Source organism: Equus asinus, chromosome 28 (assembly GCF_041296235.1).
Source record: "Equus asinus isolate D_3611 breed Donkey chromosome 28, EquAss-T2T_v2, whole genome shotgun sequence".
Lineage (NCBI taxonomy): Eukaryota > Metazoa > Chordata > Mammalia > Perissodactyla > Equidae > Equus > Equus asinus.
This window is the reverse complement of record NC_091817.1, coordinates 22,495,720-22,515,180: the sequence shown is the minus strand read 5'-3', so window position 1 is coordinate 22,515,180 and position 19,461 is coordinate 22,495,720. Positions and strand designations below refer to the sequence as shown.

Sequence of the window (19,461 nt, the reverse complement as noted above, 5' to 3'; positions counted from 1 at the left end):
AACATTCATATGGAAAACTACGCAAATCACAAGTGTGTAACCCCCAAAATTTCACTAACTCTACACACCCTTGCCATAAAACCCAGAGCAAGAAATAAAACATCACCAGTACCCCAGAAGCTTCCTCCCGCCTCTTTCCAGCTACTCTCCTCTCCCAAGGGTAACCACTATTCTGACATCTAACACCACAGATCCATTTTTTGTACCTTAAATAAACTAAATCATACAGTATACACTTTTTTGTGTGGTTTTAAAAATTTTTTAGTTAAAAGTTTTTTAAATTGTAAAATACATGTAACATAAGAATTACCATCTGCACTTTTTTTGAGGGGGGATGGGGCGAGGAAGATTGGCCCTGAGCTAACACCTGTGCCAGCCTGGCTCTATTTTGTAAGTAGGATGCTGCCACAGTGTGAACTGATGAGCAGTGCGTAGGTCTGCACCTGATAACTGAGCCCCACATCCATGAACCCCGGGCTGCCGAAGCTTAGGGCGTGAACTTAACCACTACCCCACCGGGCCGGCCCCCAGCTTTACCATTTTTAAGTGTGCAGTTCAGCAGCATTAAGTGCATTCCCAGTGTTGTGCAACCATCACCACCATCCATCTCCAGGAATTTTTCATCTTGCAAAACTGAAACTCGGTGCCCATCAAACAATAACTCTCATTCCCTCCTCCCAGGATGCCCCGGTGACCACCATTCTACTTTACATATGTATGAATTTGACTGCCCTAGGAACCTCCGAGAAGTGGAATCATACAGTGTTTGTCCTTTCGTGACTGGCTTATTTCACTTAGTATAATCTCTTCAAGGTTCATCCATGTTGTAGCCTGTGCCAGAACTTATTTCCTTTTTAAGCTAAATAACGTTCCACTGTATGTATATAACAGTTTGTTTATCCATTCTCCCATTGGTGGATGCTTGCATTGCTCCCATCTTTTGGCTTCTGTGAACAATGCTGCTAACTAAGAACATGGGTATACAAGTATTTCTTGGAGTCTCTGCCTTCAGTTGTTTTGGATATAGACCCAGAAGTAGAATTCCTGGATCATACAGTAATTCTGTTCTTAAGTTTTTGAAGAACCACCAGACTGTTTTCCATGGTGACTATACCATTTTACATTCCCAGCAACAATGCACAAGGGTTCCAATTTCTCCACAGCCTAGCTGACACTTGTTATCTTCTGGGTTTTTTTTTTAATAGCAGCCATCCCAATGGGTGTGAAATGATATCTTATTGTGGTTTTGATGTGTATTTCCCTAATGATTAGTGATGTTGAACATCTTTTCACATACCTGTTGGTCATTTGTATATCTTCTTTAGAGAAATATCTATTCAAGTCCTTTGTCCATTATTTTCTTTTAAAGATTGGCACCTGAGCTAACATCTGTTGCCAATCTTTTTTTGTTGTTGGTTTTTCTTCTCCCCAAAGCCCTCAGTACACAGTTGTATATTGTAGTTGTGAGTGCCTCTGGCTATGCTGTGTGGGACGCCACCTTCACATGGCCTGATGAGTAGCGCCATGTCCACGCCCAGGATCCCAACTGGGGAAACCCTGGGCTGCGGAAGCGGAGCGTGTGAACTTAGCCACTCGGCCACAGGCTGGCCCCTCTAAGTATCTTATTCTTTTTAATACTACTGTAAATAGAATTTTCTTAATTTACTTTTCAGATTGTTTATTGTTAGTGTATAGAAATACAACTAAGTTTTGTGTGTTGATTTGTATCCTGCAACTTTACTGAATCAGTTTACTATTTCTAACAGGTAGGTAGGTGTGGGTGTGGGTGTGTGTGTGCACAAGATCTGCGGGTTTTTTTAACATAAAAGTCATCTGTAAGCAGAGATAATTTTACCTCTTCCTTTCCAAGCTGCATCCCTTTTCTTTCTTTCCTTGCCTAACTGCTCTGGCTAGAACTTCCAGTACTATGTTGAACAGAAGTGGTGAAAGCAGGCATCCTTTTCATGTTCCTGATCTTAGAGGAAAGGCTTTCAGTCTTATAATATTGAGTATGACGTTTGCTGTCAGCTTTTCATGAGACTTTTATCATTTTGAGGTACTTTCCTTTTATTCCTAGTTGGCTGAGTTTTTGTCTGAAAAGGTGTTGAATTTTGTCAAATGCTTTTTCTGTACCAGTTGAGATGATCATATGATTTTTCTCTTTAATTCTGTTAACGTAATTTATTACATTGATTTTCATACATTGAACCATCCTTGCATTCCAGGAATAAATCCCACTTAGTCATGATGTAAAATCTTCTTAAGGTGCTGTTGAATTCTGTTTGCTAGTATTTTGTTCAGGATTTTTGTGTCAATATTCATACGGGACATTGGTGTGTAGTTTTCATGTAGTAGGTTTTTCTGACTTTGGTTTCAGGATAATGCTGGCCTCAGAGAATGAGTTAGGAAGTGTTTCCTCCTCTTCAATTTTTGGGAAGAGTTTGAGAAGGGTTGGTATTAATTCTTCTTTAAATGTTTGGTGGATTTCACTAGTGAGCCATCTGATCCTAGGCTTTTCTTTGCTGGGAGTTTGTTGGTTTTTTTAAATTACTGATTCAATCTCCTTACTACTTAGAGGTCTGTTCAGATTTTTTGTTTCCTCATGAGTCAGTCTTGGTAGGTTGTGCATTTCTAGGAAGTTGTCCATTTCGTCCAAGTTATCCAGTTTGTGGGCACATAGTTTCTCACAGTATCCTCTTATATTTGTTCCGTAAAATTGGTAGTACTGTCCTCTCACTTCTGATAAGTGTATGGTTTTTTAAATTTTTTTGCTCAAAATTACATTTGTGAGATTTGATTTTGTATTTTTAATAAGTATCTTCAGAAGTCAGTCTACGACAGGCAGTCCCAGACAATATGTTGAGAAAACGTACCTTTGATACTAGGTAGAGCCAGGTACAAGTCCTTCAGAGGTCTCTGGAAGTTCTATTGATGAACTCAGGGAAAGGTGGCCAAGACATAATAATTAAGTCATTACATCACTTAGTATTTTGGGCCTCAATTTCAAGTCTACAAAATTATGACAATAGTATTTTCCCTGCCTACTTTATAATGATCCAATCTCATTTATTACCTATCACAACAGGGGCTGAGTGTTTAGGATACAAAGATGAACACATTAGGATTGCTGTGCTCAAGCATCAAGCAGACCCAGAGAAAACTAGTTCTAATTATAATCTGAACTCAATGTTCACATTTCTACTATTAATACTAAAGGATTATATTTTTATGTAATATTCTTTGGTATTTAGGTTTCATAGAATTCCTCTGAAAGACACAAAAGTATTTGAAATAAGGAAAGAAAAACCAGAGATGTTAAGCTACTTCTTAAAGATCATACAGTCAATACATTATATTGTATTATCAAACCATTATGGGTGCCCAAAAGGGGAGCAACGAATTCTGCTAAGGCAAAGAAGGGAGAACATTTACCTGCAGAAGGGATAACATGCAGGCCCGACTATAGACTGAGGCAGAGGTCTCCAAACAGACAAGGGATATGAAGGGACAGTATAGTGAAGAGACAGAGGAACTAAGGAACGGGTGGTATTCAAGAGACGGTGAATAGTCCAATGTGATGCGATCCACTGCTGGGAATGATGGGAGATAAAGGCAGGTCAACAGGATCGAATCGGACTGGAGAGAGCTTCGAACTGCCCTGTGACGGAGTCTGTCTCACGGGTCGCTGTGGGAAGTGCTAAGGCTCAAATACAAAGTCAGAAAGAGATTAGATGTGAACTCACTTTGTAAACTGCACAATTCTAGAACTGAATAAAGATTATTCTAGCTATTATTAGGGAGAGAAGAGCAGCTAGGGGACACTGCTCTGTTCAGGACACGGGAGCAATGTCTCCTTCTGCTACACCCAGTGGTTTGTGTAAAACCCTCCAATGACTGGTTTTATGGCACAGTGACTCCAACAACCGTTCTCATGGGCACAATGAAATGGCCTCTGTGAACTCCAAAGGCCAATGTCTTCCTTAACCTCACAAAAGAAGCACCACAAAAGGACTGTCTTCCTTTTAGGGGATCACAGGGGGCCATCCGGCCTCAGACAGATTTAAATCCATTCATGTAAGCTTCTCTCAGAGCAAATTACATGGGCTTTGTCTTTATGATATTGCAAATTAGCTTGATAGCATCCACTGCCATATAAAATGTGCCTCCTTATGCACATCTGAAGTGTTTTTGCTGAGGTTGAAATCCAGTTCCTCTCATTTATTTTCTGTGAAGACGGAAGGCATTCGGCTAACAGTTTCTCATAAGCCATCACAGAATAGAAGATGATCATTAGATTAACAAGCCTTTTCCTCTCTGGACTATCTAATCCCCTAAGGCTATTTATTAGAACATTCATAGCAACTTTGGTTGTTGTCTGGGGGAACCCTACTGTGCAGATCTGGAGAAAAAGAGTAGGGAAAGAGGCTACATCTGATGGAAAGTTTAACTCCAATTTGAGGGGAAAGAGTTATTAAACTTAAAAAGTAAACAGTGACACATAAATGCTATTAGCAACATTATTCATAAAAGCCCCAAAGTGGAAACAACCTTAAATGTCCATCAACTGGTGAACGGATAAAGAAAATGCGATACATCCATATAAAGGAGTGCTATTTGGCAATAAAAAGGAATGAAATGCTGATACACGTGACAACATGGTGAACCTCACAAATATTATGCTAAGTGAAAGAACATGAGAGACCTTACACTGTATGATGCCATTTATACAAAATGTCCAGAAAAGGCAAATCTGTAGGGACAGAAAGGCTTTAGTCTCTATTCTAGACCAGGCCTAGAGTGATACAGAAGGACTTAACTCTGTAGTGGTCGCCTAGAGTTGGGGAGAGGTAGAGATGACAAGAATTAACAGTTCATGACACAAGGAGTCATATTGGTATGATGGAAATTTTCTAAAACTGATTCATGGTCACGGTTGCATGACTTGGTAAATCTACTAAAAAGAAATCATTGAATTGTATGCTTGAAATGGGTGAATTACATGATATGTAAAGTATGCCTCAAGAAAGTTATTTTTAAAAAAAGTCAACAGAGTCACTTCGCAGTAACAAGAATACTGAACGAGGAGCTCTCGTCCCAGCCCTGCAAGGAGCCAGCTGTGCAGCCTGAGCAGGTAACTTCCTCTCCTGGGCCGGCAGCCCTCTGCAAAATGAGGAAGATGGGCAATCCGACACCAAAGGTCCTTTTGGCTCTCAAATTCTGTGAGTCTAGATTTTCATGTGCCCTGAAACAGTGACAGCAGCATCATGCTTACTGTGCATTTAATCTCCTTCTGGTGCCCAAGTCTTTTTATACTATATATTAGTTTAATTCAATCTTTCTTTACCATGTTTACTTTCCCTGATCCCCACTTTGACATATTATCTGGTTTTCAAAAGTATTCCCTGGATTGCAACCTATCAGGCATGTTGCTTCTCCGAACAGAATTCCAAGGTAGGGGGCCTGAACCTGGTCTAGCACGACGCAAGGAGTCATAGCTCCCACTTTGAGCGAAGCCTTTCTGTCGAGTGGGGCTTTCACTAACTGCAACATGATCTGGACCAGACCTTCCTAATTTATTGATGAGACTGTCATGTTGGATGAAATCAAAAGCCTTTCTATACAGATAACATCTATTTCTTTTTCTTTATTATCGTGGGCTGTCGCTCTGTCACTGGAGGAAATTAAATTGTTCTGACACAATCTGTTCTTTACAAAGCCCTGTCCTTTACTTCCTTATGCTCTTGGTGGAGGCCAATAATTGCTCATTTGCTCTAGTAAAAAAGTTAAGGTTTAACTGTTACAGTCTCCTATCTGTTTCCTCTAAGCATCTCCTTGGTATACTAGCATCGAGAAGCCAAAATTCAAGCATATAACTCTCATGCATAAATGGATATTTCTAGTACAACAACACTCAGTGAGAGAAAATACTATGATGGACTAAATGGGGGAGGTATGTCAACCTGAGAATTGAAGAGAGAAACAGTCAGACATACAGAACCACCAAACTTTCAAGACAACTTGTATGACTTAATAGAAAAATTAATCTAGCCCACTCAGAAAGTAATAGCCTTTTTCTGCAAATTCTATCATATAAGTTATAGAGTAGATTCCATATAACAAATCCTAATTAAGTGAGATTGGAATCAAGATGAGTTCTTTTCACATGAGCTATGAAATACTATAATACATATCAAACCTAAACTGGAAATTTAAAGGATAGACGCCTTCACTGTTGTAACTATTCATCTCCGCCACTGTAGTGAGAAAGCAGGCCATAGACAATACATAAACGAATGGGCATGGCTGTGTCCCAATAAAACTTTATTGCAAAACAGGCGCCAGACTGGGTTTGGTCCATCAGCTGTAGTTTGCCAACCGTTGCTATATTTCCTAAACTGATGAAAACAAAGAATGCTGGTAAGGTTCAAGGACTGGATTGAAGGATTGCAGTCGGTGCTTACGGTGACCATTGTTAATTTGTAGGATACTCTGCATCTGATTTAAAGGGGACCACGCTGCATCTCTATACTTCACTAATCTACCTCTTGTTGACATCCTCCACAGTTCTAATTAGTGGTTTTATCTTCCATCTTCACAGACGAGACTAATCTCTAATTTCTCACCTATAGTCTGGCATACGCTCACTCTCTCTTTTTACCAATACCATTTTGCACGTACCGTAGACTAATAACATTTAGATAGATGGTTACTATTTTCATTCTGTAAAAAAAAATCATGAAAACTGTCATGATTTTGCCCACTTCTGCCTTGTAACTGGTACTTAGTTCTTCTGGCGTTACTATGTACTTTGTTTAACTATTAGACAGGAAAAGTGTGTGTATACTTGAGCAGTTTGACAATCCAGCATTTTTGGCTATTGTAAACGTCTGCAGATCTTTTATTACTGTTTCACAAGATGTGGAATGAATGCGCTTCTTTATCGTGAGTCCTTCCTGTCTGCCTTGTTCTTGATATTAGTTCAAGTGTTATATCATGAGTGCCAATAATAACAAGCATCCTTGCTTGCCCTTTCCTGTTAGAGAAGGTAGGATGCTGTGGTATGCAGAGCTTCTGCTCATGCTGAGAGTTAGGACAGGGCACTTATATGGCTTAAGTAATTGGAAATAAACAGAAATCTTTCTGAGTGCAAGAGATGAACATTTCTACTAAGTTGTATAAGTTGTTTTGAAAGTTTGGGGCCATATGTGCTACGAAGTCAAAAATATTTACTATCTGGTTCTTTAGAGAAAAAGTGTGCTGACCCCTGAAACATAGCTTTGCTGCCAGTGAGGACGCATACTGCTAAGTGATGCATCTCAGATGGAACAGTAAGCTGAATGTATCATGAGATGTAGTGCAGAGGAGACATGACACACTACTAGGAAGAGGCGAGAGGCAGGCAACATGGTATATTGTCAAGCTAGCAATAAAGATGACACGCACACTGACACAGTGGAGGACCCAGTCTCACAGGTACATAAGCTACTGCTGGCAGCGTAGCTCACAGCTCTGCACAATAACACAGCGCTGAAGGAGGACGAAATGAATAACGATGCTGTTATGGACACTGCGAGACATTGTTATAACTGTAAAAATGACTGTTATAATTATTTCTGATTTAGCCAAAGTTGTTTCCTAATCCCATTAAGTGTGTTTAAATCCTTTCAAGTGTGCTGACAAAAAATCTGGTATTTCAAACTGAATTATAAATATAAAAAATGTTCAGAAGCCACTGCTTTAAACTATTATCTCAGTCCTCAACGCTAACTCCTCTGGACATTTGACCAATCCCAAATTCACCTCTGATCCAGAGAGCTCAGTATACATTCATGAAAATAAAAAAGCGAAATTAAACCTAAAGATGAAAAGGGGCATTTTTCTTTTTTTTTGTTTTCTAAAGAGATATGACCTCTCCAAAGGAAATTATCCCGAACTAGTGAACTATGCCTTGCTTTGGAGCACAAATGCCACCTTTCTGTTGAACCTTACCTGCCATCAAATATCTGAGAATCTAAAAGAACATGTCAGAATATCAGAGGGAGCTGAAATAACATATATACTTTTTTTTAGGACAAATTGAGACGAAAACCATTATGAAGTTTTTGTAGACTAGCCAGGTACGTATGTGGGAAGAAAGAGTAAAGGAATACGGAGAGAGGTTCAGGGCTTTCTCCACTCCCCAAACACCAACCACAATTGCCCTAGACTTGGGAAGAGAGTAAGAGAGGACAGAGCAGATAAATGAGAAAGGAACACAGGAGGGGCTTATAGGAGCAGTCTGCGCTGCAAAACTGTATAGCCGCTCAAAGTGCAACAGGAACACCCCGCCCTTTCTCATTCCAGCCCTTCCTCCCCCCTCCCCGCCCCCAAAGCGCCACCCTCATTAAGCACTGAGTTTAGCAAGATAAGCTACTCTGAGAGAAACAAACCCAAGTGACTGAACTTCCTTGTCTTTCCCATCAAACAATCCCCAGCTAAATCCCTTAAAGAGACTGATAAAACAAGCCTAGCATGGAAGTGGCTATGGGTACAGAGCGTGCCAGCCATTGCATCATTCAACTTCTCCAAACAAAGCAAATCTTCACAGGCACCGACATGCAGATATGTTAAAAACCACAAAGGAAAGAGAGACACACAGAGGAGACAGAGAGAAGAAAAAAGAAAGGAGGAAAGAAAGGAAGGTCAAACACACTGGTCATTAATTCTCCAGACTACTTTCTTTACCTCCCGGTATGCTGGAAATAAAAAAAAAAAAGTGCCTTAAAACACAGCTCATGGTCTATATCTAAAGACAAGTCACACTATACAAAAAAGCGAAGAAAACTCACAGTGATAGTGATAGGTGAGCTGACTGAAGCAGTCCATGCAGAAAGAGGATTGATCGAATTGGCTATAAAGGCTCACAGGTCCCCTAACTGCCTGGAGCCACCCATATTCTCTGGCTCAGAGTGAGTCAGTTGGGCTCACTAGGAGTTATTTGAATCCTTGGTTTATACTCCCTTCTCCACACCCAGAGCTTCCCATAGTGAACAGTGCTATAGCAACAACGAGGCTGTTGGCAGTTATCGGCACCCATCAAAAGCCAGAACTGATGCCATAACAATCCTGTAACTGCTAATTATGACAGTTTGACACCTGAAAGACAGGGCAAACTCTACAGAGACGATTTTCAATTTTGATTGGAAATCCTGGTGAGCAAGAAGTCTAAGATCTGCTCTAAACTTCTTCCTCGGTCTGTTTCATGTCACTTCCTATTTCTCCATCGCCTGTCTCTATTTGTATGTCCCTGCCGTATTCCGCCCTGTCTGCCAAGTTCATTTTTATAGAAACTTTATTTAAAATGACTTGCGTGGTTTCTAGAGCCATACTGGAAGACGCTACATAGATCTCACAGAAAGACTCGTAATAGCACAAGTGACAAGATCCTCTATTTTCCCAACTTGCATAGTGACATCCAATAATTTACTTCTCCCCTCCCCTAAATCTTTATTACACTTTATAGTAGTGTTGCTGCAGTGACACAGTATCATTTCATGCACAAGGAAAGATAACTGGCAGGCTGCAAGCCAGCCTAGAAGAGAGGCCTGGGCAGTCCCTCCAGAAGAAGGCTATCTGACTGCATCATGTTAAAGAACAGTCGGGCTAAGAGACCACAGAATAGGTCATTAGGAACATTAGCGTGCTCTGGGTAAAAAAGAAAAAAAGCCCCGTCCTGGTTTCTGACATCAAGCTATAATTACTTTGCAAAATCTATTTTCCCAGTAGTTAAGAGACAACCAGGACTTCTGGTGCCTGCTAGGATGGAATAAGCCAGTTGAGCCTATCTCTGCCTCTGATGACAACTAGAAACTTTGATCAAAATACCAAAAGCAGCTACCTCTGGACAAAATACCATAGCAGGAGGATTAGTGAGGAAAGCCAAAACTTGAAGAAACCCAGCAGGGCAGAGAAATCACGGAGACCTGAAGGCAGGAGGACATCAGTATTAAATTGCTGAAAGGGAAGAACCATCAACTCAGAATTCCATATACAACAAAAATATTCCTCAGGACTGAATGCAAAATAGTCACTCTCAGACAGGGGAAAATAAAGAGATCACAATCCTAAGTCTCTATCCAAGTGAAATGAGAACCTACATTCACACAAAAACCTATCCACGAGTGCTTAGAACAGTTATATGCATAACTGCCCCAAAGTGGACACAAACCAAATGCTCTTCGACTGGGGAATGAATGCAGGCACGAAGTACGGTACATCCATACAAGGGAATGTCAGTCAGCAATAAAAGGGAACAGATTATTGATACACACAACAACATGGCTGAATCTCAGATGCAATATACTAAGTGAAAGAAACCTCTCAAAAGGATAGACACTGTATGATTCCATTTATATGGCATCTGGAAAAGGCAAAGCTATATGGATGGAGTGATTGCCAGGGGTTCGGGGGAGGAAGGGCTTGACTACAAAAGGAGAGCTACAGGCAATTTTTTTTTTGCAACTGTTGTGTATCTTGCATGTGGTAGTAGTTATAATCCTCCATGCATTTATTAGAATTCATAAAACTGTAACCAAAAGAGTGAATCTTCTTGTCAATTTTATATATTAAAAAACAAATAAAAAATAGACAACTTAAACTCTTGATACATTTTTCCTAAGGAAACTTTTGACAATTATTTAACTGGATATACTTACATATTCATAAGCAGAAAACTGTATCCCCAATATAAGGGCAGATGGCCGAGCTTTAATTGAAAACTTTGTTATAAAACGTTATTTGAAAATAGAAGCTATTTGGTCTTCACACATTTTGGGGAAAGTCCAGAAACCTTCAGAATAGAATAGTAACACCCATGTCATCAATGTATGAATTTTGACATAATTTCTTAAATTCTTGCCAGTTATATAAACCTTTCCAATTCCATATTATAAACACGGTTACAGAACCACAGTATTTATTTCTGACCAGGTGTTTAAAATAAATAGACACTATCATAACTGTTGCATCACACATACACACACAATTGTTATTATTTTATTATTATTACCACTACTATTAGAACTATTACGGGGAAAGAACAAAATCATGCAATTAAGCCACAGGTTCGCTCTTGCTTCTTCTAATAGTGACCTAACAAGTTTTTCCAGTGCCTGCCATATTGATTTCTGCTCTGTGGGGACCGGCAGAGCAAAAACGATTGCATGGTAAAGATTAAATTTTAACATACCCTGTCAAAGAGTGCAAACAGTTGTCTCAAGACATCTGACACAGGCAACTTCAAATATTCTGCAAATTCTTCTATTCCGATTCTTCCTCCTTTTGAGGAACTTGCAATGGTTGCATATTCATCCAGATGCTTACGAATGCCATCCCAATCTAATCTAAACAAACAAAGAATTATAAATACATGTCATTAGCTTGTATAATCCACATGGACATTTTATGAACATTGTTTTATTCATTTGTCTGAGGGAAAAATATTTGAAGTGTTAAATTTGAGGAGGAGAATAAAATGGGTATTTTAAAGTGCATATTGAACATGTAAACAGGCTTCTAATTTTTTAAAGGATACTAGCATAATTGTAATTATCCCAAATATCTGAGGGAAAGAAAAGTAACTGAGAAGAACGACACTGTGGCAGAATAACAAATGACTCATGAGAAGAAAATAAGAAATCACATTTTAATCTAAATATCACTTAGTAAGTCAATAGTACTTACTAAGCTGTTGAAAAAAATACAATTCTTGCTTTCATGGAGTTTTTAGGCTCATAATAAACTCATATTTCACAAAATGTTGTAATAGGGAGATTCATTAGATTACACACACTTCCTCTAATATTAATTAGAAAACACTGGAAAATATACTGTGGCTCACAGCACATCCTGTCTTTGTCTTACAGCATTAAACAGCTGGCTTGCCATATACTCTTTCTCTATGCAATTTCAGTGACTATGTAAACTTTTCAAATCTATAGGAGCATTTCTGAACATAGCAAAACATTTTTGTTACCTAGAAGATATAACTAATATTTGCTCTATCGGTTATCAAAATACTATTTTCAATATTGAACTTGAATAGGGTAACTGGTTCTGCAGCTCCCTCCCAGAGAGGAGGCCAAGGTCTATTAGTCAATGGGTTCTGCAAATCCCTAACAGGGTGAAACGGAATGAACTGCAATAAGAGGGGCACATGGGGCTACACTTTTCATACCAGAGAGTTCAAAGGGAACATTCTAAACGGTTTAAACCAGATCATAAAAGCACAAAGGAGTGTTTTTACCTTTTTAAAAAAATTACATACCCAGAAGATAAAGGTAGATCTAGGGTTTAAGCGTTTAAAATTCAGTGACAGTCACAACTGCTACTCTACAAGTCAATTCATATTTCACGTGAGCAGTTGTGACCACCACATATCAGTATGACCCAGCGACGTCACCCTTCCTGTACGCAGGGAGCAGGGCTGACCACGCCGAGACACTCCCGAGTGGGGAGGCAGATGTGTGCTGACCCACACTGACTATCGCTTGGTCTCCTCCTGTGACCAATACACATATTTCTGAGTCAACTGTTCTTGAAAAGACAAAACCAGATGAACTAAATGGGAGATAAATTCACACCCCTAGCTTCTTTAACAAACACCACCTAGGTTCTAGAGCTGAGCATTAACGAAAGCAGAGAAAATAAACATACAGGATTTCAGGGGTCTTTTGGACACCTTTATGAAAGTGTAGTGACTTTAAAATATGCTTACTTCAACTTCCGGCTAATTTTGGTAAATTCCACCAGCCCAGCTTCCATGGGCAACGTGAGCTGTCCTGCTGAAATCATCAGTCGGCAGTCCTCGTAGGTGTGGTCTGTTACTGGAATCCCCAGAGCTCTAAGAGGATGAAAAAGCAAATAATTCAATGTTTTTGAAAAAGGGAATGATTTTTTCATGAGGCCCGAACTGGTCAACAAACAGTCAATGGAAAAGTATTTACTCCCTTTTAAACCAGTAGCTTTGGCTTCTTATTGCCAAAGAGACATATTTCTCTACTTCACAGACCTACTGTGGCCACGTTAATCTCCTTGTGTCTGCATGCTTCTGTGAGCTGATCATTTTCGAGTTGTGTTTTAACTATAACAATAATAACAGTTGGCTTCAGTCGATGGAAAATAATGAGAAGACTCAGGTTGAAGCCCTGGTGGAGTCTTTACCAGCTGTGGACCTTCTGGCATTTAAAGTAAGCTCCTCTTTTCTCATGTGGACACTGGAGTAATTCCTTACTCCAGAGGATTATTCTAAGGACAAACTCATTATAAAATGCCAGCGGAAGTACCGTCACAAAAGATGAATGGCGTCTGTACATACTGTAAGGGAACAATCTATTCAACTCACTAGCCAGCTGCATTTTTACATCTTTTAAAACTGAGGATCACCTTCTCGCTACATAGCAATCTTCTAAAAATACCGAAGAGAATCCATAAGAAGCTCATATTTCTTCCAAACCTAAACATCCTCCATCCTCAAAGGAGACCATAAGCCTCTCCACCTCCTTCCTGCTCAGAGATCTAATAATAGTGACCCAGATTTGGAAAACACGTATATGAATAAGAACTTGAAAAAAACACTGAATACCAAGAAGAAAGGCTGTGTGACACATAAAATCATTTCCTGAAGGTCCTTCCCCACTAAATTTTTATTCAGAAATATTCAGTGAAAATCATAAAATTGTGTCTTCGACGATACTTGATTTCGTTGAGTCATTGCTGAGAACATGAAATTCTCAATGAACGCAAGAATAAATCACTTTTTTCTATCTGCAATCAGGCTGCTTTTGCTTAATAAACATTTTGCTGTAAGGATATATAGGAAAAAAATAAAAATTAAAAATGTTTCAGGAAAATAAAAATTTTAAATAAACCATATAGCATAACAGTTAAGATCTTGGACTTAGGTAGCCGGAAATGTGGACTCCAGTCTCAGCCCAGACCCTCACTCCTGGCTACCATCTTGGGCCAACGACGTGCCGCCTGAGTCTCAGTTTCCTCGCCTGCCTCAGGAGCTGCCATGAGGACTAAGACAGACGACACGAGGAAAAGACCTAACACAGCACTTGGTAAGTACTCAGCAGTAGTAGGACCAGCACTGCCTCACATCACTTCGCTCCTCACTATTTTCAAATGCTTTTCTCATGGACTTTCCTACTTGAGTCTCCGAATAACCCCAACCACGAGAAAGGCAGGCAAGGACTACAATTCCCACTTCGCACACGAGGAAAAGGAGCCTGGGAGGGGCTTGTGCAGTGGGGCACAGCTCCCTGAAGCCTCTCCGACTCCTCTCCCCGGCCCGTGGACCTCCATGCCTCCAAACTCAGAGAAAGCCTGCCAAACAAGTCCGTCCACTGGTTCTAGGCACAAGCTGAGAAGTCAAACTATCTGATATAAATTCTCTCAGTTCCTAATACTTATCTTCGTTCCTGGCTTTTGGACATAAGCTAGTATGAAAGTATAAGGAAGAAAACAATAGAAAAGCAAACTTTCTCGCTGGTCTAGAAACTAGATAAAACAAGCAAAGCTAAGTACACAGTAATAACACTTTTTTTTTTGCTCAACGTTTATTCCTTTTTGAAAATGAAGTTATTCTGCTGTGAAATATGAATACGAAGATATACGTATATATGTGGAGATATATATATTCTTGTATATATACATATATATTAACGTGAATATATATGTGTATACATATATGTGAAAAATATATATTCTTGCTAGACAGCCAAATTCGGCTATGAAGCTAAATGCAGAGTTCCCATTGAATTTTTACAAGAGATTAACTACTGCTGGCCTATTAGCTCCAAACCTACACGGGGAAGGCCTGAGGGCAGTGTATCTGGCGGAGGGGCACACCTGGAGGGCTTGGGGCTGCCTGGGTGGTGGGAAAGTACCACACACATTCCTTCATTACAGGACGAAAGGTGACTTACCTAATTAGACAAGGAGCCAGTTAAAACTCCCTTAAGTGCAGGAAAACATTTGCCTATGTTTTGTATTTTCTAAATCCTAAACTGACAGCCATCCCTTAAGGGGGGTGACTTTTTCCCTTTTCTATGCATCTATTGCATTTCCTTGCAAACTTTCTCCTTCCTGGTGCTAGAATCATCCATGCCTTCAGAACACCCAGCCTTGGCAGCTTGGAGGTTGAGGGGACAGCAGGCGGCCCTAGTAGGAAGCGCTGAGACCATCTCTAGGCTTTGTCTGAGGCCGATGGGCCAGCCTGGGAGAATCCGCCCCGCAGATGGCACTGGCCCGTCTCTTCAGGTAACTGTACCTTCCCGGCCCCGCTTCCAACAAAGAGACATGTCCATTAGTTTGGGGCTGCAGCTGGGGAAATATTTACAAGACTGTCTGACTGACCACGTTCCTGGGCACATTACTGTATTTACCAAAACGAGTTGGGGAATGAGGCCCTCAGAAAAAAAAAAACAATGAAACCTTAAAACTATGTTAAATGTCACTTATTAATAATTTTCAAACTATTTACTGATTATAATCACATACAGACACTTACTGAGCCATTAAATTCCGGACTCTATCGGCAAAAAGGACCGGATCATTTTTTTCTTCTTCATTTGGAACTTGAACTGGCATAAACTGAAAGACAAATATATCCTTCCATTACAATCGTTAGGTCTCAAACATTAAATGCTGAATAAATTAATTTATAACCCATCATTATATTAAGCGTCTGCCTTTCTAGTGCAGGTTATATGATGTCAGGGAAAGAACATGGAGGGTGGGCTCAGGAGTCTGTGTCCAAGCCCCAGGTCAGCCTGTGTGTTAACTGGTCCGCCCTCTAACTTTTCTGAACTGCCTCAGCTTTAAAAAGAGGGCTGGGATCCTGTGGTCCTAACCACGAACTACTATCCCTAGGTCATATAGGGAAGTGGATTTAACAGTGTGGGATAGTCAGTGCAAAGATCCTGGGGCATGTGCCTGCAGAATGAGTTAAAAAGAACTGCGTATGTCATCCAACGTATTATTTAATAATAAACATTGCAACTGCTAAAAAAAAAAGTAAAAAATAAATTAAAAAACATTTTAAAGGCACCTCACTAGAAAAAAAAAAACAAAACAGGGCTATGATCAGCTACTTCCCTGGCTGTTGTGAGGATGAAATGAGCTAACATCTGGAATTCTGGAAGCTTAAAGCTATAGCTACTAAGATCTTATTCTCAGAGCTGCACTTTCTACTTTCACCTCTTTGTGTGAAATATCATTATTATTATCATTATTTTGTCTTTTATAGTTTATCTTCTCCATCCATTCCCATATCAGCCACATTTTATCATTTGATCAAACTCTGTTTTGTCATTTCTTCCGCTTTTTTTTTTAAACCCTTCGTACTGGCTTTCTAGGTTTTGCTTAACACCATGTTTTGCTTTATCATTTAAAAGTTTACTTTTTTCTCCAGTTGATATTCTGTGATGCCTCATTTGTACTGACCTCATTTTTATTTATAGTTTGCTAACATGAACAAGGCTGGGTGTAATTTTTAAATCAGTACATATTTTTTGAGCACCTACTCTATGCCAGGCAAGACTGACAGGCCCCTATTCTGCTCTAAAGGAGATCCACAGAGGATCCACAGGACAGACGACGCAGCAAGCACTGAGCGCTGCTGCCCTTCTTACCAGGTCACAGTCACAGCCCAACGTCTACCAGATTCTCAAATCTCGTTTTCCCCACTCAACCATCCTTCCCGGAGTATGAAGCAGCGAGGAAATGATTAATTTGTCCAGGGCGCAGGGAAGAGCAGCCAAACAGGCTTTACAGAAGAGCTAATACTCGATCTTGGCTTTTTAAGGATAAACATGATTTCACCAATAGCTATTATTTGTTGAATTATAACTGTGAAGCAGGCGCCGTGCCAGACGCTCTATAGGCATTATTTCATTTCATTAATCCTCTCGATTTAGTCATAAGGATTTGGAGGTCACAAAGGTGAAACCACTTGCTCAAGATCTCATGGCTCATTTCCATTTGACAAATACTGTTTAGGCGCCTACTGTGTGCCAGGCACTGCACTAAGCCCTGAAGACATGACCACGACGTCCCTGCCCTCAAGAGCTCTCCACGGGGTGGGTAGAGATTTATGACAAGAGGAGCTCGCTCAGTCCATCAACAGGAGCTACTGTTCATAAGCACCTACTGTGTGCTGGGTGTTTTATATAATTAAGTCTCAACAATTCCTTGAAGCAAGTTCTACCATTTCCACTTGATAGGTGAAGAAAGGGGTAAGAAGGGAATAAACCTTAGAGCGAAGGCCACACACAAGTGTCAGGGCCACAGTTTGAAAGAAAAAGAGAGGTTTGTAAAAATAACACCACTTTTGGACTCACATGGACCTGTTTTCAAATCTTGTTACTCATGCTAAGAAGCCTATGGGCAATGGTGACTCAGAGACGAAGTTTGAGCAAGTGGGTGGCGTGACCAGGTCCAAGCTTTTGAGTAGTAACTTCACAGGTGGGGAGTGGATAAATCAAAGAGGAAGGAGCGGGGGAATTGCAGTCAGCCTAGGAGAGACGGTCAGACACGAGCGGAGGGAGTGAGGATGTGGAGGACAGCACGGATGAAGTGGCATTTTTAGGGTAAAATGGATGGGCAGCACAGGAGGATGTGCTGCATGTCATTTCACTATCCACATTTCTGTTACTAACATCCTCTCCAGGGAGGCCGTGGCAGGCTGCAGAAAGGGCACTCAGCCAGGGTTGCCACCTTGCTCTGCCGTGTGGTTCCGGAAAAGTCATTCACAGCCTTTACGGGCCTCAGTTCCCTCTCCTCGCAGATGAAAAAGTTTGACTAGATGTTCTCTAAGGTCCTTTCCAACTGGAATCCTGTGTCTAGCTTTCCACTTCATGTCCAGTTATTCTTTAAGATGGAAAAATAAACTAAGCCACCAGAGGTCCCCACATCACTTACATATCCAGAGCAATAAACTAGCTTTGCAAATAAATATTTCTAAAAATTCCCTCCATTCTGTTCTAGTAAAATCTCTTATATTTGCTGAGTATGAAATCCAGGGAAGAAAACAGCACGTGAAAATCAATGTTCAGAAAACCTCTGACAAAATAACATAATAAAGTTTTAAATTGCCATATAATTCTTCACTTTTAAAAGAAGCCAAATGATCATTTATAACACACTTGGTTGGTAGGTCATAAAAGCACATCCTGAAAACCCTGAAAATAAGTGGCTGCTACACTATTAAGCAAACATAATCCAGTGAACTGTGGGTTTGGTTCATTCCAGGGCAGGTAATATTGTCCACGACAAGATTTTTAATAATCTCATATTGGCTTGGCATTTTACTCTTGAGGAAAAAAATCCCACTGAGGGCACAAAATAATTAAAAGCCTAGACTTGACACTCACAGCCCTTGGAAGCCCCTAGGCCTCCTGAGAAGCGATTCAGTGGAAATTCTAATAAAAAGTGACCTCTCCTTGGATAAGCCCTTGACCTCTATCCCATGTTTCCCTTTTGTACGAAGTCATTCAAGGCTCACAGCAGGAACACATCCTTTACTGGGCAAGGAAGATCAACCAGAGAGAGGGGCATGTGATTGCCATTATCTACTACTGTCCCCGTCCAGGACCCCATGTTCTCCCGTCCACCTTCATCCCCTCTCATTATCCCCAGCATGCACGCTGATGACCCATCTGACATCCGGATCTCACTGCCCCTTCGTGTGCCCACAGATAGTCTTCTCACCTCCACGCCCGCCAGGGAAGCAAACATGTCTCCAGCCTCCTCCTCTGACAAGCTCTTCAGTGAGTTCCCCCTCATTCTCCATCATTATCTATCACTTCTCCCCTACCCAGTTCTGCACAGACTGCGACGGCCTGATGGTCACTGCCGGGACCTACAGGGCCCTCTGTATCCACTCCATCCTGGCAACCTCTGGCTGACTCTCTCCACTGGACTTGGGGAGTCAGACACTTCCAATGGCCTGTCACCTAAAATCTTTCACTTCTGCCACCCCCACGGTGTTGACCCCAAACCCTCAGTCACCTCTCCTGATCCTACCTTCCCACTCGTGTTAGAGACCACTGAGGGACACTGAACAAAGGGACGAAACCTTACTGGTTGAAGCTGTTACAAATTCATGTTAACGTCCAGAGGGCTCCTCACAGCTGCTTGAAAATTATGTTACTTCCTAAGATGGTCATACTGCCTGCAGATAGATAGATAGTTTTTCGTTTGCTTTATTTCTGCCAAAGATCTTCCCTTGTCTTTTTAAACTGTGCAGGTGTGCTAAAATATGCGATCTTAACGCTGAGTCTATTTCCTTAATGTGTACGCGACAGGCGAAGATCAAGTTCCTTAAACCGAAGCTCGCTGCTGCTCAGCAGCCCTTTTATAGCCTTTTTGGCCTGCTGGCATCATATTTGACTGTTTTAAACACGATCCCTGCTTCTC

At 40.7% G+C, this 19,461-nt stretch overlaps 1 protein-coding gene across 2 annotated transcripts in view; it reads right to left on the bottom strand.

Annotated features, from left to right (window-relative positions):
- LPCAT2 (lysophosphatidylcholine acyltransferase 2) overlaps window positions 1-19,461 on the bottom strand; it is a 64,600-nt gene that overhangs the window by 17,161 nt on the left and 27,978 nt on the right. For both annotated transcript variants that reach the window (XM_070500404.1, XM_070500406.1), the window contains 3 exons: window positions 15,554-15,636; window positions 12,755-12,880; window positions 11,228-11,381 (listed from right to left, as the gene is read on the bottom strand). In XM_070500404.1, the coding sequence (XP_070356505.1) occupies window positions 11,228-11,381; window positions 12,755-12,880; window positions 15,554-15,636 (363 nt within the window). The remainder of the gene's footprint in view (window positions 1-11,227; window positions 11,382-12,754; window positions 12,881-15,553; window positions 15,637-19,461) is intronic.